The sequence below is a fragment of the Notolabrus celidotus genome, chromosome 23 (assembly GCF_009762535.1).
Source record: "Notolabrus celidotus isolate fNotCel1 chromosome 23, fNotCel1.pri, whole genome shotgun sequence".
Classification (NCBI taxonomy): Eukaryota; Metazoa; Chordata; class Actinopteri; order Labriformes; family Labridae; genus Notolabrus; species Notolabrus celidotus.
In genome coordinates this window covers 6026172-6052503 of record NC_048294.1, presented here as the reverse complement: position 1 = coordinate 6052503, position 26332 = coordinate 6026172, and the positions used below count along the sequence as shown (strand labels likewise).

Here is a 26332-nt window from a genome sequence, read left to right as displayed (position 1 = left end):
ACATTTTCCACCCACAGACCTATGAGACCAGCTGGTCATCTCACTGTCAGAATAGTCATGCTGACCAATAAATATCTGTCCTTGACATGGGACTCAAAGTTTGTGTAAGGTTAAATTCATACATGAACAGTATTTTACAGTTGGTTTAGAAAAATGTGCTGTTACTCATAGCGATCAATCAAATTCCAAAGTAAACAAAGTAAATGTTGTGAAATTAGCTTCCCATGGGCCAAAAAATGAGAGCTATATAAGATTACTGAAAGCCTTGGCGTTAAGTGCTGACTGTTGCTGTCTACTTTCAGCAGCACATGCTTTACATCAGCAAGGGAGCTTACTTTTATATTCGTACAACACTTAGCAAACAAGGCTTATTTGCAATGGCACGTAGAGGGAAACAAGCTGCAAATTCAGGAATGGTTCAACTTCAAAAACACATGCAAAGGTTCAAAACAAATGTAATGGCTGAAATGTGCTGCAGGCAACGTTTCTCAAAAAGACAAATGTGCTGTAAATATACAAACAGTGTGAACCCCAAAAAACACACAGAAAACTCATAGAAAAGATCAAACACCACAAATCAAGTCGTGAAAACTGAAGTGCTCCATATCATTTTCAAGACGTTTATTGTATAAAATCTGCCAGTGATCTTAATGTGTCCATGATACATTTGATGTAAAAGAACAAAGCCTGTATTTGTACCTAATCTGGTTTGTGACCTGTAATTTATTTCAGGAGACTACAAGTCAGATCGTCCAATGTGAACAAGGTAAGAAAGGACATATATGATAAAACATGTACTGAAGAGAGTACTTGGCTTTGTGTAGTGGCTTTGAACACCATTGCTTCAAATACAGAACCTCCATTATTCACTGTCTGTTTGCCTTATGTTCTTTGACAGCCTCTGGTTTGCATTTTGTGGATCGCCATCGGACAGCTCTGATCGACAGAGTGAATCAAACAGATGTCATCCTTGACAAGCTCAGAGACATAAGCTTGATCTCAACTGAGCAATACGATGCTGTGAGAGCTTTACAAATTCATCAGAACAAGATGAGAGGCATTCTTAAGATTGTGACTTCAGCAGGCACAAATGCTAAAGATCGTTTCTATGGAATCCTGAAAAGTATAGGGAACCTGAAGTATCTTATGGATGAGCTTGAAGAGTCTTAAAAAAGGGAATAACTGTAAAAGAGAAAGAAGGTGTTGCAAACTACAACACTATTGTGCTCTTACCTGATCATTCACTGGACTTTTTAAAACTTTGCTTATTGCATTAAAGACTCATAAACATGGACGGACAGATGACAGTGGACAGCGAACATGTCACTGCAGCCTCAGGCTGGATGTTTCAGAACAGCTTGATTTTCATTTTGGCATGTATGTTAATAGATCAGACTGTATATACTGGCAACATGAGCAGCATGGCTCATGTGCATCTCATGTCTGACTCTCACACTGAAAGTCTAGAGAACAGAAGGCTCCTTGATTTTTTTTCACGAGCCGTGAACGTCACACAACGCTTCTATTCCGAAGTTGTGTCCTTGACAGTTGTTTAGTGAATGAAGCAACTTACACCGCTCTCTATTTGAGTCTCTGCTGAACCTTTGTTGGATAAAAAGTTTTAAAAATCTTGCTGGTTGTAGGTAAGTTTTGTTATGTATCATATGACATCAGGTTACAGGAAATATTTCCCCTTCTGCGACCTCCCTTTCATGCCTCTAGCCTATCTGTCTGCCCCTCTCTCTGCTCAGCTGGTGTCTATATTAAGCATCCTTTTTTAATGTAAATAAGATCCAAGTACATGATTTGTTAATCAAATAACAAGAAGTTCAGGAGAAATATTCAAGGACAATCTCCTCCCTCCCTCCTGTTACTATCGCTGTGAAATGTGCACACAGCTATTGGTATTGAAATCAAAATTAGGGACCTTTTTTTTAATTGTAAATTAGATGGTTATATGAAAGCTTGAACCCTAAAACAACTCCTGTATAGATATGGCAAATCCCAGCTTATTTGACAATTAAAGCTCACACAGCCTGTGTAAATGCCATCACTGAATGAACGGTAGCCATCATGCAGCCGTCACGCATCAAGTCCGAAGTCGCCTTTACATGTTTGGATCCAGAGTCTGCGTGGTAAGGATCAAGTGGAGGAGTTGTGGAACTGATTGACAGAATTGTCAGACACCTTAGGTCATTGGTGTCCAAACTTTTTTCAAAGAGGGCCACATATGATGTTGTCAGAATACCTCAGGGCCAGTGGCTCCTACTGAGACTTAGGAATCCCAAAAGTTGTATATGAAATATTTATTTAATAACAATCATTTTAAATTTTGTCTCAATAAATCAGTAACTAGGTAGTCCTCAGTTCTCCACAAGCCATGTACACATGAGCAAACTGTATCTTCTTCTGGAGGAAAATGTTTTTCATTAGGGTCGGGCAATGTGGGAAAAAGTATTGTATCATTATTTTCCTATGGCAGGATCATGATCTAGATTTCAACACTTCTTTTTTATGTGGTTTTTCAGACCTTTCTGACAAGCAGGCAACATTTTAAGAACAAAATAATTATTTTTCCTGAGTTCTGAACATTTTTTTAAGCACCAAATTTTGCCTTTTCTGTACAATTTCATAATTTGATCTTGTCTTGTGTCCTCTTTTGTGTCTTCTGAAGTTTTAGTGTTCATCAAGAACATTTATCAGATTTCACATCATGATAAAAACATTAATTTGAAAACTTGTCAACTTTAAGAGTTCTTGTGTTTCTTCTTTATTGCCATCTTGCAGAATTCCCAGAGCTTTGGCTTTAGACAGGTAGTCCATATGAAGCTTTTTTATTTTCTGGATTGACTTTAGTTTTGTTTGTAGAAAGAATCTGTGATTAATTTCTTTGCTATAAATAACACAATATAAGATGGAAGCTTGGGGCCATAAATAAATAGACCTGGGGCCGCAATTGGCCCCCGGTCTGTACTTTGGACACCCCTACCTTAGGTGGAACAGATTTTTGTGTCATTTTGAAGCGAATACTCAAGGTTCTGAAAAGTTCAATGGCTCTTATTGTTCGTGTTTGTTACATTTTCTGTCGCCATTCCTCCTGTACTCTGCTACACTCTTAACAGCGGTGTCAATCACGACGTTATACCGCTTTCTACAGCATTAAATATCTCAAATAACACTGACATAAATCAGCTTGATAGGAATTAACTTAGACAGAAATCATTTTTTGAGATAAATGTATGTTACATGTATTATATTGTAAAAGTTTGACCAACATCCTATCTGTTGAAATAAAGGAGGTGAGCTTTATGACCTTTAATGCAGCTCATCTCCAGGGTGAGCTCTGAATGTTTTGGCTTCCCTTTTAGGGGGCTGTTATATCATCCATGATTAACTACTTCATGTCTGCTGTGAATAAGAATTCTGCATGTCATTTATATCTGCTGAACACATGTAACTACTGTCTTTAAACAGTATGTATCATTTGTATCTATATACTCATGTTATTGACAATCTGTGGCCCTAATAAGGCCCTTTCACTATTGTAGTGACTAATAGCAATACTTTTCTATGACTAAATGTGCATCTGTAATATGTTTAAATCAATTTCTCTACAGGTCAGACACAGTGAAGTGATGTGACTTAAGCAAAGAACTCCCCCGTGTATGAATAAATGTAAATATGAAAGGTGAAATTTGATGTTTTGCCATGATGCGCCTAACTTGAGGCTTAAAAATGTGGGGAATTCTAATAGAAATGTATGAATTTTCTAAATCCTGTGTTACTCTTCGATGTATGAATCTATTTCTTTGTGAATTTGTTTTCAGTTGCTGATTTATGTGAAGTTTCACTTAGTCAGATTTCAAAATTGTGTGAAACAACCAAGACATTGCCTTGCTACCGAAGTTGTGCTCTTCTCAAAAATAGTCTACCTTTTTTCTTTTTGAAGAGTTTTTTTCGAAACAACAAACTGATGTTTTCTCAACATTGTGCCTTATTATTGTTCCATTTTGATGGTCTCAGCTTTCTTCATCTCTACACAAAAAATTTGATGAAATGAATTATGAATGTATTTTCTTTTACTTCTATGTTCTTGCATGTTCTAATTTTTGAGCACATTTACAATAAAAGAGACAGAATTTAAGCTTTGAGTATGCCCATTTTTTATTCATACAGTGATGTGAAACAGCAATATGACATGTAAGTGAACACCTCCAGCAGCATTCAGAGACAGAATACCAGAGAATAAATATGCAAAGCCAGGTCTGTGGTCTGCAGCTCCTAATTGGTCATCTGAGCGAGCAGCCCCTCCAGCTCTGGGCGAGTCTTAAAGCGTGCGTGGTAATCAGCCTCCGTGTGCTGAGAGGAAAAGTGGAATCATCATTTAAAATGTTTAAATTTAATTCAAAAAATCTGTAAAGATATATCCCATTTTCATAAAAGGGTTGCATAGATTTTTTTAATTTCAGTAGCATATTCAGTAAAGCCGATAGGACAGACATTTTCATGCTACCATCAGATTTAAAAAGCTGCTAACTCACCTCCGTCACAGACAGCTGAACTCCTTCAGGTTGACTCTTTAACATAACATCCATGAAAACAGGACACAGTGTGGCGCTCAGGCTGCTCAGCTGCACGGACAGATAAACACGGCAGGTTAGCAGTCAGGTCTTCAACAAGCAGATACCAAAGACACGCAAGAAGCAGATACCTGGATGATTCTCTGGTGAGTCTTTAGGAGGGCTTCCACGTACATCTTGGTGCCTTGTTCCTGCATCAGCATGACCTCCATGCTCTTGGTAGGCAGAGCGTAGCTGCAGGTGGAAAACAGACACAGAGAGGAGATTCACTCATCAAAGCTGCTTTACTTCTTGAGTGCAGAGATGACAGACTCCATGGTATCTTGTTATTGTCTTGTGAAAGCAATGTATCTTGTGCGCACAAGACAGTATCTTATTGTCTTGTGAAAACAATGTATCTTGTGTGCACGCAAGCCAGTATCTTATTGTCTTGTGAAAACAATTTATCTTGTGCACGCAAGACAGTATCTTGTTATTGTCTTGTGAAAGCAATGTATCTTGTGCGCACAAGACAGTATCTTATTGTCTTGTGAAAACAATGTATCTTGTGCACGCAAGCCAGTATCTTATTGTCTTGTGAAAACAATGTATCTTGTGCGCACAAGACAGTATCTTGTTGTTTTGGGCAAACAATTTATTTTGTGCTCACAAGACAGTATCTTGTTATTGCCTTGTGACAACAATGTATCTTGTGCGCACAAGACAGTATCTTTTTATTGTGTTGTGAAAACAATGTATCTTGTGCACACAAGACAGTATCTTGTTATTGTCTTGTGAAAACAATGTATCATGTGCACACAAGACAGTATCTTGTTGTCTTGAGCAAACAATTTATTTTGTGCGCACAAGACAGTATCTTGTTATTGTCTTGTGAAAACAATGTATCTTGTGTGCACAAGGCAGTATCTTATTGTCTTGTGAAAACAATGTATCACGTGCACACAAGAAAGTATCTTGTTGTCTTGAGCAAACAATGTATCTTGTGTGCACGCAAGCCAGTATCTTATTGTCTTGTGAAAACAATTTATCTTGTGCACACAAGACAGTATCTTGTTATTGTCTTGTGAAAGCAATGTATCTTGTGCGCACAAGACAGTATCTTATTGTCTTGTGAAAACAATGTATCTTGTGCACGCAAGCCAGTATCTTATTGTCTTGTGAAAACAATGTATCTTGTGCGCACAAGACAGTATCTTGTTGTTTTGGGCAAACAATTTATTTTGTGCTCACAAGACAGTATCTTGTTATTGCCTTGTGACAACAATGTATCTTGTGCGCACAAGACAGTATCTTTTTATTGTGTTGTGAAAACAATGTATCTTGTGCACACAAGACGGTATCTTTTTATTGTGTTGTGAAAACAATGTATCTTGTGCGCACAAGACAGTATCTTGTTATTGTCTTGTGAAAACAATGTATCATGTGCACACAAGACAGTATCTTGTTGTCTTGAGCAAACAATTTATTTTGTGCGCACAAGACAGTATCTTGTTATTGCCTTGTGACAACAATGTATCTTGTGCGCACAAGACAGTATCTTTTTATTGTGTTGTGAAAACAATGTATCTTGTGCACACAAGACGGTATCTTTTTATTGTGTTGTGAAAACAATGTATCTTGTGCGCACAAGACAGTATCTTGTTATTGTCTTGTGAAAACAATGTATCATGTGCACACAAGACAGTATCTTGTTGTCTTGAGCAAACAATTTATTTTGTGCGCACAAGACAGTATCTTGTTATTGCCTTGTGACAACAATGTATCTTTTGCGCACAAGACAGTATCTTGTCATTGTCTTGTGAAAACAATGTATCTTGTTCTTGCAAGACAGTATCTTGTAATTGTCTTGTAAAAAACGAAATCTTGTGCGCGCAAGACAGTTTCTTGTTATTGTATTGTGCAAACAAGTCATCTTATCCAAACAAGACGGTATCTTGTTATTGTCTTATGCAAACAATTATCTTGTGTGCACAAGAATGTGACCATGTATGTACTAGATACCAACATGTTCCCTCAAGATAATTATCATGTAAGCACAACATAGTCACACCTTCTCAATGGAATCTTGTACGCACAAGATAAGTATTGTTACCTCATGAGACTTCAGAGGTTCTGCAGAAACTGAGGTCGAAACAGAGTTAAATATATCCTCAGTGATCCTTCAGGGACTTCCCTGGTTAGAGCACAGATCTCTCAAACGGTGCTCACCTATCTGACACTTTGACGCCGAGCCGGTTGCAGAGGTTGTGGATGTACTGTGAGTAATGCTCCACTAGTGTCATGTCATAACCCGACACCATCACATTCAGAGTCCCGTACGCCGTGTTTGTCGCCGCCAGGATCGGCTTCATCTGGTGTCGGTCTTTCTTTTTCCTTACCTATAAATGAATCAAAGAAACACGTAACAATCGTCACTTGAACAAATCAACACAGACACACATCGTGGGCCGCAGCTGCTACTTTGTAATACACCTCAACATCCAGTAGAGGGCGCTTTCCAAAAGTGTAACCTCCTCTCAGGGACTTACTGGTTCTTTAGGTACAAGGTGTCTCCATCGCCCAATCCCGTGCGTTGGCATGGATTTGTACTGTCTTGTGTTCACACAGGCTGTGGAGTACATACAAGGTGAGTGAGCGAGTGAAAGAGTTTGAAGATTACAGTTTAAGAAAGAAACTTTTTGAATGTTCTTACCCCACACAGGACTCTGGATGCAGGGTGTGGCCCTTTAAATACGAAAGAAGGAGTCAGGAGCAGGAGAGAGAGAAAGAGAAGAATCACAACATGTTAAGATACAAACATTTAAATCTTGTGACAAATGGTTTTTAAAGTCTCAAATGTTAAATATGATCCCTTAGAATTTGACTTTTAAACATAAAGAGACACAAAGAGCTTTCCAACATGCTGCATTAGAGAAATAAAGCCATGCAAAGACTTACCTGCATAATGTGAGAGCTTGGTTTAACACAAACGCCTGCTGTGTGACAGACACCTGCAACTGGACACAAGAAATAACACAACTATCACTTTCTTTACATCATATACCATTCTTAAACTGGGGTGGGACAACCATCGATACAGGGATATCATCTGAATGTGAATTAACAGAACTTCAAGACGACGTGAGTGTATTTGACATGACAGCTGCTGTGTGACCTCTGTGATTAAACACTAAACATAAAGTGTTATAGAAACAGAATCAAACCTTTCTGAACACGGGGTTCATCCCGGAAGCTCGGCCTCTCTCCTTTTAACGGGAAGAAAAAGCTCCAAATGCTGTCACGCGCTGTTCCGGTGAGTTACCTTCATGAGACTGAAATCTATCAACATCAAAACACATGCAGCTAATGCCGCCGCGGTGACGTCATAAACCCGGAACAACTGGGGAAATCAGTCCGTTCTTCAAATGGCTGTACTGGGAACACAACAAATCGAAGGTTCCGGGTTGAAGTGAAGTTCTTTTTCTTCTTCGTAGTTTATTGGCGGTTGGAAAACCAGCTTATAGGCGCATTACCGCCACCAACTGGACTGGAGTGGGGTACAGGAGATTTTAGGCAGTAGAAATGATAGTAATGAATTTATATATATATATGAATTTATATATATATATGAATGAATAAATGAATGAATAAATAAATAAACAAACAAACAAACAAACTAAACAAAAAAAACATAATAACAATAATAATAATAATAATAATAATAATAATAATAATAATAATAATAATACATTTACTCTCACCGTTATGGGGACTGTAAGATCTATCTACGATAAGGTGGACGAGCTAACCCAGCACCAGAGGGAATACTGGCAGAGTAGCATCATGCTAACAGAGCTAACACCAGACACAACCGCCACATTGGAAGGATTTCACCTGCTGTGGGCGGACAGGATACAGGAGAGCAAGACTGAACTAACTGGTGAAGAAGGCCAGCTCAGTCCTGGACCCTGTGGAGGTGGTGGCTGACAGGAGAATTATGGCCAAGGTGTCGTCTTTGATGAACATTTTTTTCTATATTCTTGTTGAAATTCTTGTACTGTGCACCTTTTTTTTGCTGCTGTAACTCCATGAATTTCCCTGTTGTGGGACGAATAAAGGAGTATCTTATCTTATCTTATCTTATAATCATAAAGGTTTCAGATATAAGATGTGAGAAGAACAGTTTCAGTTTCATTTCTGTGCAAACAGAAATTGAAATGAATGTTGTATGGCATCTTGTCTCTCAAACACATGTGCAGTTATTGTAAACTGTGAGGTAATTCCTGGAAGTACCTACCTACCTACCTACCAACTATTTTTTTTTTAACAATATCTTTATTGACTTTTCCATGTACAATGTGCATTACACAGACATAAATATTACATTAACATTTTGTACAATACAAAAGTCATTTTTTGTTATTTTCTCCCAAACAAAAAAACAAACAAACAAAACACCCCGTCCCACCCATAACCTACCTACTATTTAGTTGAACCAAGAAGTAATTATTGGGGTATCCGAACGATTAATGTTGTTTTAATTATTTGTGGATGCATTTTATTGAGTTAATATCCATTTCCAAATAACAACTTTTGAATGTACAGAGGGTATGCGTATGACGTCATCAACGTCACCACTGGGTGTCTTCACACACTTGAAAAACCACAATGGCTGGGCTTCACGAAGTGGCAAGTAACGACGAATGACAATGCCGAACCGCTGTACGGATACAGGGAAGACGAACAATGATCCAACGAGGGACAGGTGGAAACAGAGGAACTAAATACACAGAGGGAAGGAGGGAAACACACAAGGGCATGGCGTAAAACTAAACTGGAGACACGAGGATTCAGAACTACAAAATAAAACAGGAAACACAAGACTAGGCTAAGAAAACACAACAAGAGACTTGGATCACTAAACACTCAAGAGAGACAAAGGATAACTAATACAGAATAAACTTGGGGAGGAACCAAGGCAGGCTGCACGGTGGTGTGGTGGGTAGCACTGTTGCCTCACAGTGAGAGGGTTCCTGGTTCGATGTTCTCTCATGCGTGGGTTCTCTCCGGGTACTCCGGCTTCCTCCCACAGTCCAAAAACATCACTCTTAATTGCCCGTAGGTGTGAGTGTGTGCGTGAATGGTTGTCTGTCTTCCATGTTTACCCTGTGATAGGTTGGCGACCTGTCCAGGGTGTACCCTGCCTTCCGCCCAAAGTCAACTGGGATCGGCTCCAGCCCCCCGTGACCCCAAAACGGGATAAGCGGTCAAGATAATGGTTGGATGACTGAAACACAAGGAAAAAACTCAACTAACCAAACCATGACATGTTCTCAGTTTCTCAGTTTCATCTAGTATGTATGAATTTAAAAAATATAATTAATAAATTTGAGTCGGGGAAACTTAAAAATTATAATAAAAAAATAAAAAATAAAACAATTGAGTAAACTGAAATTGTATTTTATAATTTCAGTTATACTGTTATAAATTGTATTTCCGGGACTTAAAAACGCTTATGTAATCAGTTATGACCAACATTTACAGAAATTTCAACTCGTTTGGGTTTACATTGTACCTACCTACCTCAACCTACATACCTATCCACCCACCCACCTCTGCTTTGGTTAGATAAGAGCGCAACACATACCGTAGTACTGACAGGAACTACCTCACAGTTTACAATAACTGTAGGTTGGTAGATTTTTCATTTTGATGAACTGTTTCTTTGGCCACTTAGCACACTTTTTAGCTGATTAATTCTCCATATATTTCTCTTACTCTTCATAAAGATGCTCTTTAGTTTGGTTTTAAATCATTTCATGATAAATATAAAAACCTGACCGACTTTCATTTCTACATAAATGTCGGTTGAACATTAATCGGCATCTTGTACTTCAGGTATAACAACTTTTAAAACAAAGAGGTTTATGGGAAGGTGGAATGTTTCGGACCAGTGACCGAGCTGAACATCATTACTTTCCTTTCTGTAGAAATAGAAACTGAACTGTCATATAAACACGACACCCTCCAGGTATTTGTGCTGTCACAAACAACAGATTATTTGTTGTAATTAAGAGGGAGGCGTTACCCTGAGCACATCAAATCAAAGATGTAGGAATGTACAACATGCAAAGGGTGTGTCTGAAATCTGATTATAAATAAACCCTGGCTCATAATTCACTCTGAAAACCTGCTGGAGCTTGGCACAAGTAACAGGTAAGATTACGTTTCTATTAATGTTCTGTTGGGTTGTATACTTGGTCATTTTTACTGTGCAGATGTGATTTAGGCATTATGTGGCAGGGGACACTTTTTTTAAATTTAACATCATGATGAATGCTCATAAATAATAATGAACTCCAAATAACATGGACCTTAAATTTAAACTTTTTAAGACATGAACACAAATATCAGACGCATACAACAGCTACACAACAGGTACCTCCAGAAAAACAGGAGCAGCAAACCTGAAGGCCTTTTTCCCAAATTCAGTCCTGACCCTCGGAACAGATAGAAGATTAAAAGATCCTGAGATAGAAGATTATGACTTCCTGAGTTATTTTGTGCAATATATGCGAGGAGGTAAGAGGGAATTAGTCCCAGGATGCATTTATGAATAAGAAGATGCCAATGTTTTTTCCTGAGTGACGACAGGGAGGACCATCCTACTCTCGAGTACAGCACACAGTGATGAGTCATCGTTTAAAAAGAAAATAGAGGCAAATGTCACAACTTTGAACCCTGCTGCTATCATCACCACGCTCATGGTTTAACTTTCTTTGTAGCGACCCGTAACTTAAAGTTTCTCTCACCGTTGATAATATTGTTGGACAGGAAATATGAAAATGTCCGTAAAGTACCGATTTAGCATGCTAACCAAAACAAATTTTTTAGATAGATAGATAGATAGATAGATAGATAGATAGATAGATAGATAGATAGATAGATAGATAGATAGATAGATAGATAGATAGATAGACTTTATTGATCCCCCATTGGGGAAAAGTATTTTTGTTCCAGCAGCTTACAACACGGGACAGGAAAATACCACAATGTACTTAACATTGTTAAAAAATAAATAAATAAATAATAATAATAATAATAATAATAATAATAATAATAATAATAATAATAATAAAAATAACAATAATAATGACAAAGGTAAAAAATAAAATAAAAATAAAAAATAGAATAAGATAAAAAGAAATATAGCAAATATTACAATTTTTTTTATTATGAAAAACACACTCAGTGATTCAAATATGGGATGTTTACAGTCAGTTTGTGGGTGTGAATCCTAAATGAATTAGCCACATTGTTTTGATGCTAACGGAAGCTAATGGGTTTACCTCACCTTATGGTCTGTGGTGTCAACAAGCAGAAGCAAAACGTGCCGGAACTCTTTTCCGCGGATTGATTTGACATGAAGTGTGATCAGTTTGCCTTTTACGTTGCTCATGTTAGTGAAAGTTAATAACTGTTGTCAAGAGGTTTTGACCAATCAGAATCAAGCATCTTACACAACCGGATGTTCAGTAAGAAAGCCGGGTAATAATATGCGATAAAGGCCTGCAGGCTGAAATCTAGCACAGACTGCCCACTATGAGGTCTTTAAAATGTTCTAGTTTCTAGTTTTGTAGTTATTGCTTTTTGTGTTCAGGCATTTTCTTTAGCTTGTATTACACCTGCAAAGGAGGCGTTGAGAGACCTAATACACTTCTGTTGTTACCAGAATAAACAGCATATTAAAGCCAAAAGTGAATATTGATGCCTGATTCACCACACATAAACAACCTTAACACAATTCACTTATTATCTTGGGCACACAAGATGAGACAAGACCATGATTCCCTGCGGTTCTGCCTCTGATGAGCTTCCCTTAATCCATGTTGTCTTTATCAGCCTCTGAAAACCTCTGACCTGTTGGCTCCAGGCCTGGTTCTGCTCATTATGAGTTTGTTGTTGTAGATCAGGGGTTCCCAAAGTGGGGGTCAGGACCCCCTGGGGGGTCTCAAGACACAAATGAGGGGTCATGAGATGTCTTCTAGATTGTTTTTTTTTTTAAAAGTTATCTAAAAATAGTAAATTTAACCCATTATAGTAAAAAATATTGAAAAAAATAATAGCTAACCTTGAAATAAAACCTTGAAAATAGAAAATGTAATGTGTTTTCTGCCTTTCTTTTTGCCAGATGACTATATGACATTCATCTGGCAAAAAGAAACCTATATGACATTCTCTTACAGGTAGGTTAATTTTCTGCAGACCAGCTAAATGAAGCCACATTAAAACACTTTGAGGGGCAGTGGGGGTCGTGAGTCTTTCGCACTTTTATTTTAGGGAACGCTGGATGAAAAGTTTGGGAACCCCTGTTGTAGACCAATGAAATACCACCTGGTGTTTTATTCTGGAAATCAACTGGATGTTTAAATTTTGTTTCGATGCATGACTTCCTGTCCCGTGCGATATGCTCTGTGCTGATTGATGCATTGTGCTCAGGCATTTGGCAAAGTAAGAAGTCTTGCTGTGGAGGGCTACGGATTGCTGGAGCTGAGACGGGGCAGTAACACAATGGAGCAGGGCCAGTGGAAGTAAACAGATTGAGTAGAAGTTAAACCTATCGGTATCATGCAGAGCTGAGTCTAGCTGTTGTAAATGGAGTGGGATTAGAAATTGGTAACAATAAAAATAATAATAGCGTTGTCATTAGGTTATGAGTATACATTTCAAAGCTACATGATTGACACAGGATCTCTTGTTATCTCCTCTTCAGGTAGTTGACCTGGTCTACTTTTGGAAGAAACCACAGAAGAAACTCGTCTTTCATCATCGCATTAAACTCTAAACTTACAGCAATGGAAAACAACTCAAAAAAAACTCTGTCACTGGACAGCACAGATGAAACCTCTCGGATTGGTGGAGAGTTCACATCGGAGGAGTATGGTGATATGTGTGAGCGCCTTTGGGGAAGTGTTGCAAAGTATGTGAAGAACAACCTGGACTCCAAAAACACGCAACTGTTCTCTTTTTTGGCACTTCTGAACACGTACGCTCCTGAGTCCTACCTCCTGATGTCTGAGTGTCAAGGGATCCTTGGGCCACCTGATCCTATCCACGGAGGACCTCCGTTTGAGGACAGAATGGAGCCTTTCACTGAGTTTATCAGAGTATCGAGCCCACCTTCCACACACGTCTACATTCATCCAGTGTTTGCAGAGGCCGCCTTAGAGCTGATAGCTGGCTCAGGGTTTTCAAGGAGTACAACAGTGCAGCAGTTGATGTTGTCACTGTGTGGAGAAGAGCCCCAACCGGATACAGTAGAGTTCATCAAAAAAATTCTGACAAAGCGAGAGATGGGAGAAAAAGGTAGAGAACCGTTCTCCCCGTTGATCCAAGATATATGCGATCGGGAGAACTTACACAACGCTGTTTCTGTCTTGGAAACGGCATCGGATCAAATGAAACAACACCCCATGTTTCCTCAAACGCTTTCCCGTTTCTATTACGTCAAAAGTGACATCACTAATTATGCCAACGCTGAAACATGGGCCAAGACAGCCATCGAAAGAGCTCCAAACAACTCTTTTGTGGCTGACACTCTCGGGCAAGTTTACAAGAAATGCTTGATGGGGACATCCGGGAGTCCGCAGGAAATCTTAGAAATGGCAGAAAAGGCTTGGACTGCGTTTAAAGAAGTGGAAAGGAAAGCTGACAACGAAGAGGGGCCAGAAATGATGGAAGAAGCAGGTGCTATACACATTTCAAGTACCTTCAACAATAGAGGCCGGTTCGGTTTCATTCAAGTGGCAAAGCTAGCCCTTGAGAAACTTCCTCTTGGACATGCACATCTCATCCAGAGGTTAAACATGGAAGTTGAAGCCAAGTTTGTCTTTTTTGAATGGTATCTCACCTACTCAAAGCCTGACGAGAAATCCTTGGAGCCGTCCTACTTCTGGAAAGACGTTGCAGTCTGTTACAAGCTCTACACAGGAGAAGACGCAGCACATTCCACCAGCTTTCCAGGCCTTCTAGACCTTCTGAACCGTGGCCTCTTCACATCAAGGGGAAAACGTTCTGGGTTTGAGGAGGCTCCAGAAACTGTGTCAGATTTAGAGGAAATTTGCGACGATTTGAGAACCACCTACAAGGAAAATGTTGACGACGACAAAGCAGCTGAGAGGTACATTCTCTCAAATATCATCTTAAGCAACAAGGCGCCGAACTCTTCCACACTCACTCCTTTGACAGAGCTCCAATCGATTCTTTACAGATTCTTGGTCACAGAGGAAAGGCACAGAAGCCCTGAGTTTTACCTTTTGGTTCTGCTGTTGTTCTGGCCACAGGAACATCCTCACGTGGTGCAAGAAGAGGAAAGGGAAGTCCATTTTGGACCAGATCTGGAGCAGCATGTTAAATACATGGAGCAAGCGTTTGAGAGAGCTGGGTACACCAAGTACCTGCGAGGCCGGTACCTTGTACCCCTCTTTTTCCTTGGGAAGGGCTCTGGACTGAGCAAGTGGATTCACAAATCCAAGTTGGATGCCATTGTGGAGACATCGGTCAATGCTGAGCTAGCTGACCAGCACGATGGAGCATTTAATGACCCAGGTGAAAGAACAAAGATGAAATGGAAGCGCATCGATGAACTGTGGAGCACTGGGCAAGTGTGGCAAATCCCAGACATCCGAGATATCCTTCTGCCGGTGAAGATCGAGCCAATCCACTCTCCCACAATCCCACAGGAGCAAGAAGACAACAAAGTCTTTGTTTGTGCTGGAGGGAGGAGAATTCTGGCCACAACAGAGTTTGAGCCTGGTGCTTCGGCGCAAACGCCCTTCTATCTTGGCTTCACCATTCAGGGCCCCGTCGTCTTCCAGTCACATGTTCAGAGTGTGATGGACGAAGGACATTTGCTTGAAAGCGATGCAGACCTGGTTTAAAACTTTACTTTACAAAGAGTATGCTGTCACTACATGAAAAGCCTTGGTTAAGTTGTTTAGCTGTTGTTTTAGTCACAGGCTTCAACCTCTTTGTATGATAACTATCTTCTTACGTATCACAGGGCAACCTATTCAGTAGCTTCTGAGATATTTCAACTTGGATCAAAGAGTTGGAGTTAACGGCACTATCATACCTAGTGCCAAGCTTTGTTTCGTTGATGTACCCACATATATACGGCCACATCAAACATTAATCTTTTTAATAAGACAAGATTTTACAGAGTTATTATATTTTATGGGTTGACGGTTTAATTGTTGTTGTTTGTAACATGTCTATGCTAACATAAATTGGTGGTTTGAAAGAATGTATGTAATTTTCTTAAGATTTTTAAATATATTGAAATGTTTTTTGGGGTGAATTTTGGGATACACTGAAGTTATACCCAAAGGTGTAGTGGCATGTCTTCCATTATTAGGGCCTGAGCACCAACAAGCTCGACAAAGGCCCTCTTGTTGACATTGGTGTTTGTTTAAACTGCTGGTGTTTGATTGTAACATGTGTATGCTAACAGAAATTTGTATTTTGAAAAAAATGATTGTATGCAGTTTTCTCATGAAATTATAATAAATTTGGAACATCTCTGGTGATTTTTGGATACACTGAAAGGTGTGGTGCATTTACTTCAAGTATTGAAATTGGTGTATTTTTATATATTCCAAAAAAACACGCTTGTTTACTACATTGGTAATAATGTATCTTTACATACAATGACTTAATCCCTCTTTCCAACCCCAACTCGTCTTTGTCGCCGCCAGGATCGGCTTCATCTGGTGTCGGTCTTTCTTTTTCCTTACCTATAAAAGAAACAAAGAAACACGTAACAATCGTCACTTGAACAAATCAAAATAAGCGTTCAAGATAATGGTTGGATGACTGAAACACAGTTCTCAGTTTCTCAGTTTCATCTAGTATGTATGAATTGAGAAAACAATTGAGTAAACTGAAATCGTATTTTATAATTTCAGTTATACTGTTATAAATTGTATTTCCGGGACTTAAAAACGCTTATGTAATCAGTTACGACCAACATTTACAGAAATTTCAACTCGTTTGGGTTTACATTGTACCTACCTACCTCAACCTACATACCTATCCACCCACCCACCTCTGCTTTGGTTAGATAAGAGCGTGACACATACCTTAGTACTGACAGGAACTACCTCACAGTTTACAATAACTGTAGGTTGGTAGATTTTTCATTTTGATGAACTGTTTCTTTGGCCACTTAGCACACTTTTTAGCTGATTAATTCTCCATATATTTCTCTTACTCTTCATAAAGATGCTCTTTAGTTTGGTTTTAAATCATTTCATGATAAATATAAAAACCTGACCGACTTTCATTTCTACATAAATGTCGGTTGAACATTAATCGGCATCTTGTGCTTCAGGTATAACAACTTTTAAAACAAAGAGGTTTATGGGAAGGTGGAATGTTTCGGACCAGTGACCGAGCTGAACATCATTACTTTCCTTTCTGTAGAAATAGAAACTGAACTGTCATATAAACACGACACCCTCCAGGTATTTGTGCTGTCACAAACAACAGATTATTTGTTGTAATTAAGAGGGAGGCGTTACCCTGAGCACATCAAATCAAAGATGTAGGAATGTACAACATGCAAAGGGTGTGTCTGAAATCTGATTATAAATAAACCCTGGCTCATAATTCACTCTGAAAACCTGCTGGAGCTTGGCACAAGTAACAGGTAAGATTACGTTTCTATTAATGTTCTGTTGGGTTGTATACTTGGTCATTTTTACTGTGCAGATGTGATTTAGGCATTATGTGGCAGGGGACACTTTTTTTAAATTTAACATCATGATGAATGCTCATAAATAATAATGAACTCCAAATAACATGGACCTTAAATTTAAACTTTTTAAGACATGAACACAAATATCAGACGCATACAACAGCTACACAACAGGTACCTCCAGAAAAACAGGAGCAGCAAACCTGAAGGCCTTTTTCCCAAATTCAGTCCTGACCCTCGGAACAGATAGAAGATTAAAAGATCCTGAGATAGAAGATTATGACTTCCTGAGTTATTTTGTGCAATATATGCGAGGAGGTAAGAGGGAATTAGTCCCAGGATGCATTTATGAATAAGAAGATGCCAATGTTTTTTCCTGAGTGACGACAGGGAGGACCATCCTACTCTCGAGTACAGCACACAGTGATGAGTCATCGTTTAAAAAGAAAATAGAGGCAAATGTCACAACTTTGAACCCTGCTGCTATCATCACCACGCTCATGGTTTAACTTTCTTTGTAGCGACCCGTAACTTAAAGTTTCTCTCACCGTTGATAATATTGTTGGACAGGAAATGTGAAAATGTCCGTAAAGTACCGATTTAGCATGCTAACCAAAACAATTTTTTTAGATAGATAGATAGATAGATAGATAGATAGATAGATAGATAGATAGATAGATAGATAGATAGATAGATAGATAGATAGATAGACTTTATTGATCCCCCATTGGGGAAAAGTATTTTTGTTCCAGCAGCTTACAACACGGGACAGGAAAATACCACAATGTACTTAACATTGTTAAAAAATAAATAAATAAATAGTAATAATAATAATAAAAATAATAATACTAATAATAATAATAATAAAAATAACAATAATAATGACAAAGGTAAAAAATAAAATAAAAATAAAAAATTAGAATAAGATAAAATGAAATATAGCAAATATTACAATTTTTTTTATTATGAAAAACACACTCAGTGATTCAAATATGGGATGTTTACAGTCAGTTTGTGGGTGTGAATCCTAAATGAATTAGCCACATTGTTTTGATGCTAACGGAAGCTAATGGGTTTACCTCACCTTATGGTCTGTGGTGTCAACAAGCAGAAGCAAAACGTGCCGGAACTCTTTTCCGCGGATTGATTTGACATGAAGTGTGATCAGTTTGCCTTTTACGTTGCTCATGTTAGTGAAAGTTAATAACTGTTGTCAAGAGGTTTTGACCAATCAGAATCAAGCATCTTACACAACCGGATGTTCAGTAAGAAAGCCGGGTAATAATATGCGATAAAGGCCTGCAGGCTGAAATCTAGCACAGACTGCCCACTATGAGGTCTTTAAAATGTTCTAGTTTCTAGTTTTGTAGTTATTGCTTTTTGTGTTCAGGCATTTTCTTTAGCTTGTATTACACCTGCAAAGGAGGCGTTGAGAGACCTAATACACTTCTGTTGTTACCAGAATAAACAGCATATTAAAGCCAAAAGTGAATATTGATGCCTGATTCACCACACATAAACAACCTTAACACAATTCACTTATTATCTTGGGCACACAAGATGAGACAAGACCATGATTCCCTGCGGTTCTGCCTCTGATGAGCTTCCCTTAATCCATGTTGTCTTTATCAGCCTCTGAAAACCTCTGACCTGTTGGCTCCAGGCCTGGTTCTGCTCATTATGAGTTTGTTGTTGTAGATCAGGGGTTCCCAAAGTGGGGGTCAGGACCCCCTGGGGGGTCTCAAGACACAAATGAGGGGTCATGAGATGTCTTCTAGATTGTTGTTTTTTTTAAGTTATCTAAAAATAGTACATTTAACCCATTATAGTAAAAAATATCGAAAAAAATCGTAGCTAACCTTGAAATAAAACCTTGAAAATAGAAAATTGAATGAGTTTTCTGCCTTCCTTTTTGCCAGATGACTATATGACATTCATCTGGCAAAAAGAAACCTATATGACATTCTCTTACAGGTAGGTCAATTTTCTGCAGACCAGCTAAATGAAGCCACATTAAAACACTTTGAGGGGCAATTGGGGGTCGTGAGTCTTTCGCACTTGTATTTTGGGGATCGCTGGATGAAAAGTTTGGGAACCCCTGTTGTAGACCAATGAAATATCACCTGGTCTTTTATTCTGAAAATCAACTGGATGTTTAAATTTTGTTTTGATGCATGACTTCCTGTCCCGTGCGATCTGCTCTGTGCTGATCGATGCATTGTGCTCAGGCATTTGGCAAAGTAAGAAGTCTTGCTGTGGAGGGCTACGGATTGCCGGAGCTGAGACGGGACAGGAACACAACGGCGCAGGGCCAGTGGAAGTAAACAGATTGAGTAGAAGTTAAACCTATCGGTATCATGCAGAGCTGAGTTTAGCTGTTGTAAAGGGAGTGGGATTAGATATTGGTACCCATAAAAATAATAACAGCATTGTCATTAGGATATGAGTATACATTTCAAAGCTACATGATTGACACAGGATCTCTTGTTATCTCCTCTTCAGGTAGTTGACCTGGTCTACTTTTGGAAGAAACCACAGAAGAAACTCGTCTTACATCATCGCATTAAACTCTAAACTTACAGCAATGGAAAACTACTCAATAGAAACTCTGTAACTGGACAGCACAGATGAAACCTCTCTGATTGGTGGAGAGTTCACATCGGAGGAGTACGATGATGTGTGAGGACCTTCGGGGAAGGGTTGCACAGTATGTGAAGAGCAACCCACACTCCACCAACACGCAACTGTTCTCTTTTTTGGCACTTCTGAACACGTACGCTCCTGAGTCCTACCTCCTGATGTCTGAGTGTCAAGGGATCCTTGGGCCACCTGATCCTATCCACGGAGGACCTCCGTTTGAGGACAGAATGGAGCCTTTCACTGACTTTATCAGAGTATCGAGCCCACGTTCCACACACGTCTACATTCATCCAGTGTTTGCAGAGGCCGCCTTAAAGCTGATAGCTGGCTCAGGGTTTTCAAGGAGTACAACAGTGAAGAAGTTGATGTTGTCACTGTGTGGAGAAGAGCCCCAACCGGATACAGTAGAGTTCATCAAAGAAATTCTGACAAAGCGAGAGATGGGAGAAAAAGGTAGAGAACCATTCTCCCCGTTGATCCAAGATATATGCGATCGGGAGAACTTATACAACGCTGTTTCTGTCTTGAAAATGGCATCAGGTCAAATGAGACAACACCACATCTTTCCTCAAACGCTTTCCCGTTTCTATTATAAAAAAAGAGGAATCACTGATTATGCCAAAGCTGAAACATGGGCCAAGACAGCCATCAAAAGAGCTCCAAACAACTCTTTTGTGGCTGACACTCTCGGGCAAGTTTACAAGAATCGCTTGATGAGGACATCTGGGAGTCCGCAGGAAATCTCATACATGGCAAGAGCAGCTCGGACTGCATTTCAAGAAGTGGAAAGGAAAGCTGACAAGGAAGAGGGGCCAGAAATTATAGACGAAGCAGGCGCTGTCTACATTTCAAGTACCTTCAACAACAGAGGCTCGTTCGGTATCATCCAAGTGGCAAAGATAGCCCTTGAGAAACTTCGAGAGGTACGTACTCCTGAAGATATACAAAGAAGTCTCATCCAGGAGTTAGGAATGAAAGTTAATGACAGGTTTAACTTTTTCGAATGGTATCTCACCTACTCAAAGCCTGACGAGACATCCTTAGAGCCACCCTACTTCTGGAAAGACGTTGCAGTCTGTTACAAGCTCTACACAGAAAAAGACGCAGCAGATTCCACTAGCTTTCCAGGTCTTCTCGAGCTTCTGAACCATGGCCTCTTCACATCAAGGGGAAGACGTTCTGGGATTGAGGAGGCGCCAAAAACCGTGTCAGATTTAGAGGAAATTTGCAACCGTTTGAGAACCACCTATGAGGAAAATGTTGACGACGACAAAGCAGCTGAGAGGTACATTCTCTCAAATGTCATCTTAAGCAACAAGGCGCCAAACTCTTCCACACTCACTCCTTTGACAGAGCTCCAATCGATTCTTTCCAGATTCTTGGTCACAGAGGAAAGGCACAGAAGCCCTGAGTTTTACCTTTTGGTTCTGCTGTTGTTCTGGCCACAGGAACATCCTCAGGTGGTGCAAGAAGAGGAAAGGAAAGTTGAGTTTGAACCGGATCTGGAGCAGCATGTTCAATACATGGAGCCAGCGTTTGAGAGAGTTCGGTACACCAAGTACCTGCAAGGCCGGTACCTTGTACCCCTCTTTTTCCTGGGGAAGGGCTCTGGACTGAGCAAGTGGATTCACAAATCCAAGTTGGATGCCATTGTGGAGACAGCGGTCGATGCTGAGCTAGCTGACCAGCACGATGGAGCATTTAATGACCCAGATGAAATAACAAAGATGAAATGGAAGCTCATCGATGAACTGTGGAGCACTGGGCAAGTGTGGCAAATCCCAGACATCCGAGATATCCTTCTGCCGGTGAAGATCGAGCCAATCCACTCTCCCACAATCCCACAGGAGCAAGAAGACAACAAAGTCTTTGTTTGTGCTGGAGGGAGGAGAATTCTGGCTACAACAGAGTTTGAGCCTGGTGCTTCGGCGCAAACGCCCTTCTATCTTGGCTTCACCATTCAGGGCCCCGTCGTCTTCCAGTCACATGTTCAGAGTGTGACGGACGAATGACATTTGCTTGAAAGCGATGCAGACATGGTTTAAAACTTTACTTTACAAAGAGTATGCTGTCACTACATGAAAAGCCTTGGTTAAGTTGTTTAGTTGTTGTTTTAGTCACAGGCTTCAACCTCTTTGTATGATAACTATCTTCTTACGTATCACAGGGCAACCTATTCAGTAGCTTCTGAGATATTTCGACTTGGACCAAAGAGTTGGAGTTAACGGCACTATCATACCTAGTGCCAAGCTTATTTTCGTTGATGTACCCACATATATACGGCCACATCAAACATTAATCTTTTTAATAAGACAAGATTTTACAGAGTTATATGTTTTCTGGGTTGACGTTTTAATTGTTGTTGTTTGTAACATGTCTATGCTAACATAAATTGGTGGTTTGAAAGAATGTATGTAATTTTCTTAAGATTTTTAAATATATTGAAATGTTTTTTGGGGTGAATTTTGGGATACGCTGAAGTTATACCCAAAGGTGTAGTGGCATGTCTTCCATTATTAGGGCCTGAGCACCGACAAGCTCGACAAAGGCCCTCTTGTTGACATTGGTGTTTGTTTAAACTGCTGGTGTTTGATTGTAACATGTGTATGCTAACAGAAATTTGCATTTTGAAAAAAATGATTGTATGCAGTTTTCTCATGAAATTATAATAAATTTGGAACATTTCTGGTGATTTTTGGATACACTGAAAGGTGTGGTGCATTTACTTCAAGTATTGAAATTGGTGTATTTTTATATATTCCAAAAAAACATGTGTTTACAACATTGGTAATAATGTATCTTTACATACAATGACTTAATCCCTCTTTCCAACCCCAACTCAGTTGAGGCAGATGGCTGTCCAACATGAGTCTGGTCCTGCTCAAGGTTTCTGCCTGTTAAAAGGAAGTTTTTCCTCACTGCTGTAACTTGCTAGATGAGATGAGTTAAGAGTCTTATCCTGTCTTGATGCTGGGTCTTTGTTAATAATAGAACATAGAGTACGGTCTAGGCCTGCTATGTTTGTGAAAGTGTCTTGAGATAATGTTTGTTGTGATTTGGTGCTATACAGCTAAAGATTAATTGATTGATTGAAGTGTCACATGGCCACATAAATATACATATAAATATATGTCTAAAAATGTTATATAAATGTTGATTTAAAAATATATATTTTAAATTTAACTGATATATAATTTAGGGATTCAATATATAATAGCAGATTTGCATGAATAACTCCATTCAAAACTTGTTTTTTGGTGATGGGACAACAGTTTGAATCAACTCAGTAAAATAGCCCATATATAAATGTAAATATAAAAATTAAAAATAAATTAAAAATAAACAATTGAAAGAGCCATACGAGGGTAGAGGGTGGGAAATGGGTGTGGGGAGGGGGTATTAAAGCAGCGTCTTATTTTATTTTATTTCTTCACTTGATTGCAGTTGACACATTCATTCGATAATTCAAACTCAAACTAGATATGTGTGTTAAGTACATTAGTATATATATATTTATTTTTTTCTCTTCATGATTCTTTAATCATTACTTTAAATATACATTTATTTTCTTATTTTTATTACTGTTATTACTCTTAATCTAATTACCATTGTTATATCCATTGCTTTATTCAGCTATTTACATCTTTACTTATTAGAAGTACATCAACACAATTATTTTATTTAATATTATTATTGTAGCTCTCGTCACGACAACACAGACACAGGTAAGTTCTTTGAAACGGGCGTTTAATGTTGGAGCAGTCTTGTGGAGCACCAAGACGCCGTGAGAACTGCAATCAGTATGAACAGAGTACAAATTATCACCACATTGTACATTATGCATCAGGATAAAGTAAATACAAAACATTCTTGGTACAATCATTAGTAAAAGTACATTTAAATAACTAAAATAAAATACCTCGTTGGCCGCTTGTCGCAAGAAGAGGTTCTTGGGCCTTATGTGTGTCTTTTGCAGTTCCTTTGGCTCTTCATGTGCATGACTGCAAAGCAAGGGAGTAAATGAGCATCTGCCTTGCATGCAGTCCGTCTCTTAACTCTGTCGTAGTGGAACCAAAAACCTGGAACTTTAGTTCCCCTTAAAAACGTGATTGTTTATTGCATTTTAACCTTTTAACTCTTCTTATATTAACTTATATTTATCTATTTATTTATATATATTTATTACGAACATGAAATTATTTATAACTATACAAATATGGGACAAATTAAAGTGACAGCATTATTATTATTATTCATTTTTCTTTTTTGTATGTGTATATAAATGAATGTTTAAAACATGAAAAGATGTTGGACCTGTATTGTAAAGTTTGCGTTTAGCCAATAAAAAACAAGTCTTGAAATAAAAAAGAGGTTCAAAAGCAGTAACATGTTTATTAATGCTGCAAAGATCATCTTTTTCCCATTCATGTCTATGTGGTTTCCGGTGTTCCTGCAGCCAACCTCTAGCCAATTCTCGATGTCTTGCAGTTTATAACACTTCCGCATGGGCTTCATAGTTTGAGACCAGAGGTTGCCGCTTGGTTAAAAACTGCAATTCATCGAGAATCTGCTTGAGGCTGGCTGCAGAAACACTGGAAACCACATACACACCCATTCAAAAAAGACTACCTTTGCAGCATTAATAAACATGTTTACAGCCTGGTTCAAAAAGACCGCTTGGCCCTACATAGCTAATTTCTCTATCGGCACACACTGTACGGGGGGTGAATTTTTTTCTGACGCGAAGGTTCAGAAGATATTAAGATTACAAAATAAGGACATGACTGACTTGACTCCCGGACGAGAATACATAGCTATTGGCTAGGAGGCTCAAACTCCGCCTCTTTATGTCACACTATGCCTGGTTGAGTTTCACATTTTCCAGTATAGCTGCAGCCGTCGATTGGCTTCAAAACATAGACTGGAAAATATGGATGTAGTATCCGTGACGTCACCCATCTGTTTCTGAAGCACTGTTTTGAGGCCAATCGTCGGTGGCAACCATATTGCTGCAATACAGAATACAGAAAACAATACAGAAATAAAAAAAACTACTTTTATGAATGTGAAATTTATCCAGTAAGAATCAGAATCTATGTTTAAAAAAACACCTTATTCCTTCTCAGGTGGAATTTGGTTTTTACAGTTGCTCTTATAAAGCAGTGGTCCCAAAGTGGGGGTCTGGATCCCCTAGGGCAGGGGTATCAAACTCATTTCAGTTCAGGGGCCACATACAGCCCAATTTGATCTCAAGTGGGCCAGACATAAATAACAAAAATTCCAAATTGTTCTGTTTGTTTTAGTGCAAGAAGGTATCAGTAACATTAAAATGTTCACATTTAATGAACTATCTTTTTACAAAAACAGCTGTTGTATTTTTCGCCATATTGAGTCTCAAAGTGGGGCCTAATATGATATTCTTTAAGCACTGAAACCTGCTGCGAACACACCAAACACACAGGTTACCCATTCAGCTGACACACAGAGTGTTATATTTACAGCAAAAGAACAGAGATTATAATAATGAAGAAGGTAAAGTTGACTATTGTTGACTCCTCAGCCCCAGCATGAACAGTTTGCTTGCTGGACAGTGTTGTATGCAGGGGTCCAAAAAGTCTATAAATTTCCACCAGATTATGCAAATATTAATTTTCCTCACTTTGAGAAAAAAAATCCTGGAGTGCTGTTCATGTGCCTTCTGTCAGCTGTTTGATTGTATGCGACCCCCAGAGAACAAATTTGAAATAGTAGTTACTTTTATTGAAAAATTACAGTTAATGTCTTCTCTGTAATTTTTTCACTTTGCAAAGTCGTCCTGTGGGCCAGATTGGAACCTCTGGCGGGCCGGATTTGGCCCGCGGGCCGTATGTTTGACACCCCTGCCCTAGGGGGTCACAAAACACTGGTATGGTGGTCGCAAAATGCCTTCCTAAACCATAAACTATTTTAAATTGAATAATTGGATAAACTATTTTATCCATAATTCTAAAAATATAAATTACATTCAAAAAAACTTTACATTAATTACATTAAATATCTTTGGCCTTTTTTAATTTATGTTCTATGACAAAAGACAGCGAGACGTTTTGGAACCCCTGTTTTAAAGAATATAAGCATAAAGGTTTCAGATGAGAGGAACAGTTTCAATTTCATTTCTGTGTAAACAGAACTTGAAATAAAAGTTGTATGGCATCTTGTCTCTCAAGTACTTGTGCAGTTATTGTAATCCAAAACTATGAGGTAGTTCCTGTAAGTTCTTGGGTGTGTGTCATGCTCTTATCTAACCCAAGCAGAATGTCATTATAATGAAGTAGAGGGCAGTGTGCGGGCCTAATGGTTAGGTTGTGTGCCCATATCAGGGGCAGCCCAGGTTCGA

The 26332-nt window shown here is 38.9% G+C and overlaps 1 protein-coding gene and 1 long non-coding RNA gene across 2 annotated transcripts; both read right to left on the bottom strand.

The window, feature by feature from the left end:
• Window positions 1-4139: 4139 nt before the first annotated feature.
• Window positions 4140-8004, bottom strand: mrpl48 (mitochondrial ribosomal protein L48). Its single transcript, XM_034676569.1, has 8 exons — window positions 7784-8004; window positions 7518-7576; window positions 7273-7304; window positions 7109-7188; window positions 6789-6958; window positions 4712-4814; window positions 4542-4631; window positions 4140-4359 (listed from the first exon to the last, which is right to left on the bottom strand). Exons 1-8 carry the CDS (start codon window positions 7802-7804, stop codon window positions 4282-4284), a joined length of 633 nt encoding a protein of 210 aa, XP_034532460.1. The 5' UTR covers window positions 7805-8004; the 3' UTR covers window positions 4140-4281.
• Window positions 8005-23686: 15682 nt separating this feature from the next.
• On the bottom strand, window positions 23687-23964 carry LOC117807757. Its single transcript, XR_004630032.1, has 2 exons — window positions 23876-23964; window positions 23687-23747 (listed from the first exon to the last, which is right to left on the bottom strand). It is a non-coding gene; the product is annotated as an uncharacterized LOC117807757 (long non-coding RNA).
• Window positions 23965-26332: the final 2368 nt, after the last annotated feature.

Coding starts and splice junctions, on each gene's coding strand:
- mrpl48 (XM_034676569.1), bottom strand. CDS start 7,804: ATGAACCCCGTGTTCAGAAAG. Junction 7,305..7,517: donor CAAGCTCTCACATTATGCAG/GTAAGTCTTTGC, acceptor TCGTATTTAAAG/GGCCACACCCTGCATCCAGA. Junction 4,360..4,541: donor TTCAGCTGTCTGTGACGGAG/GTGAGTTAGCAG, acceptor TTTTCCTCTCAG/CACACGGAGGCTGATTACCA.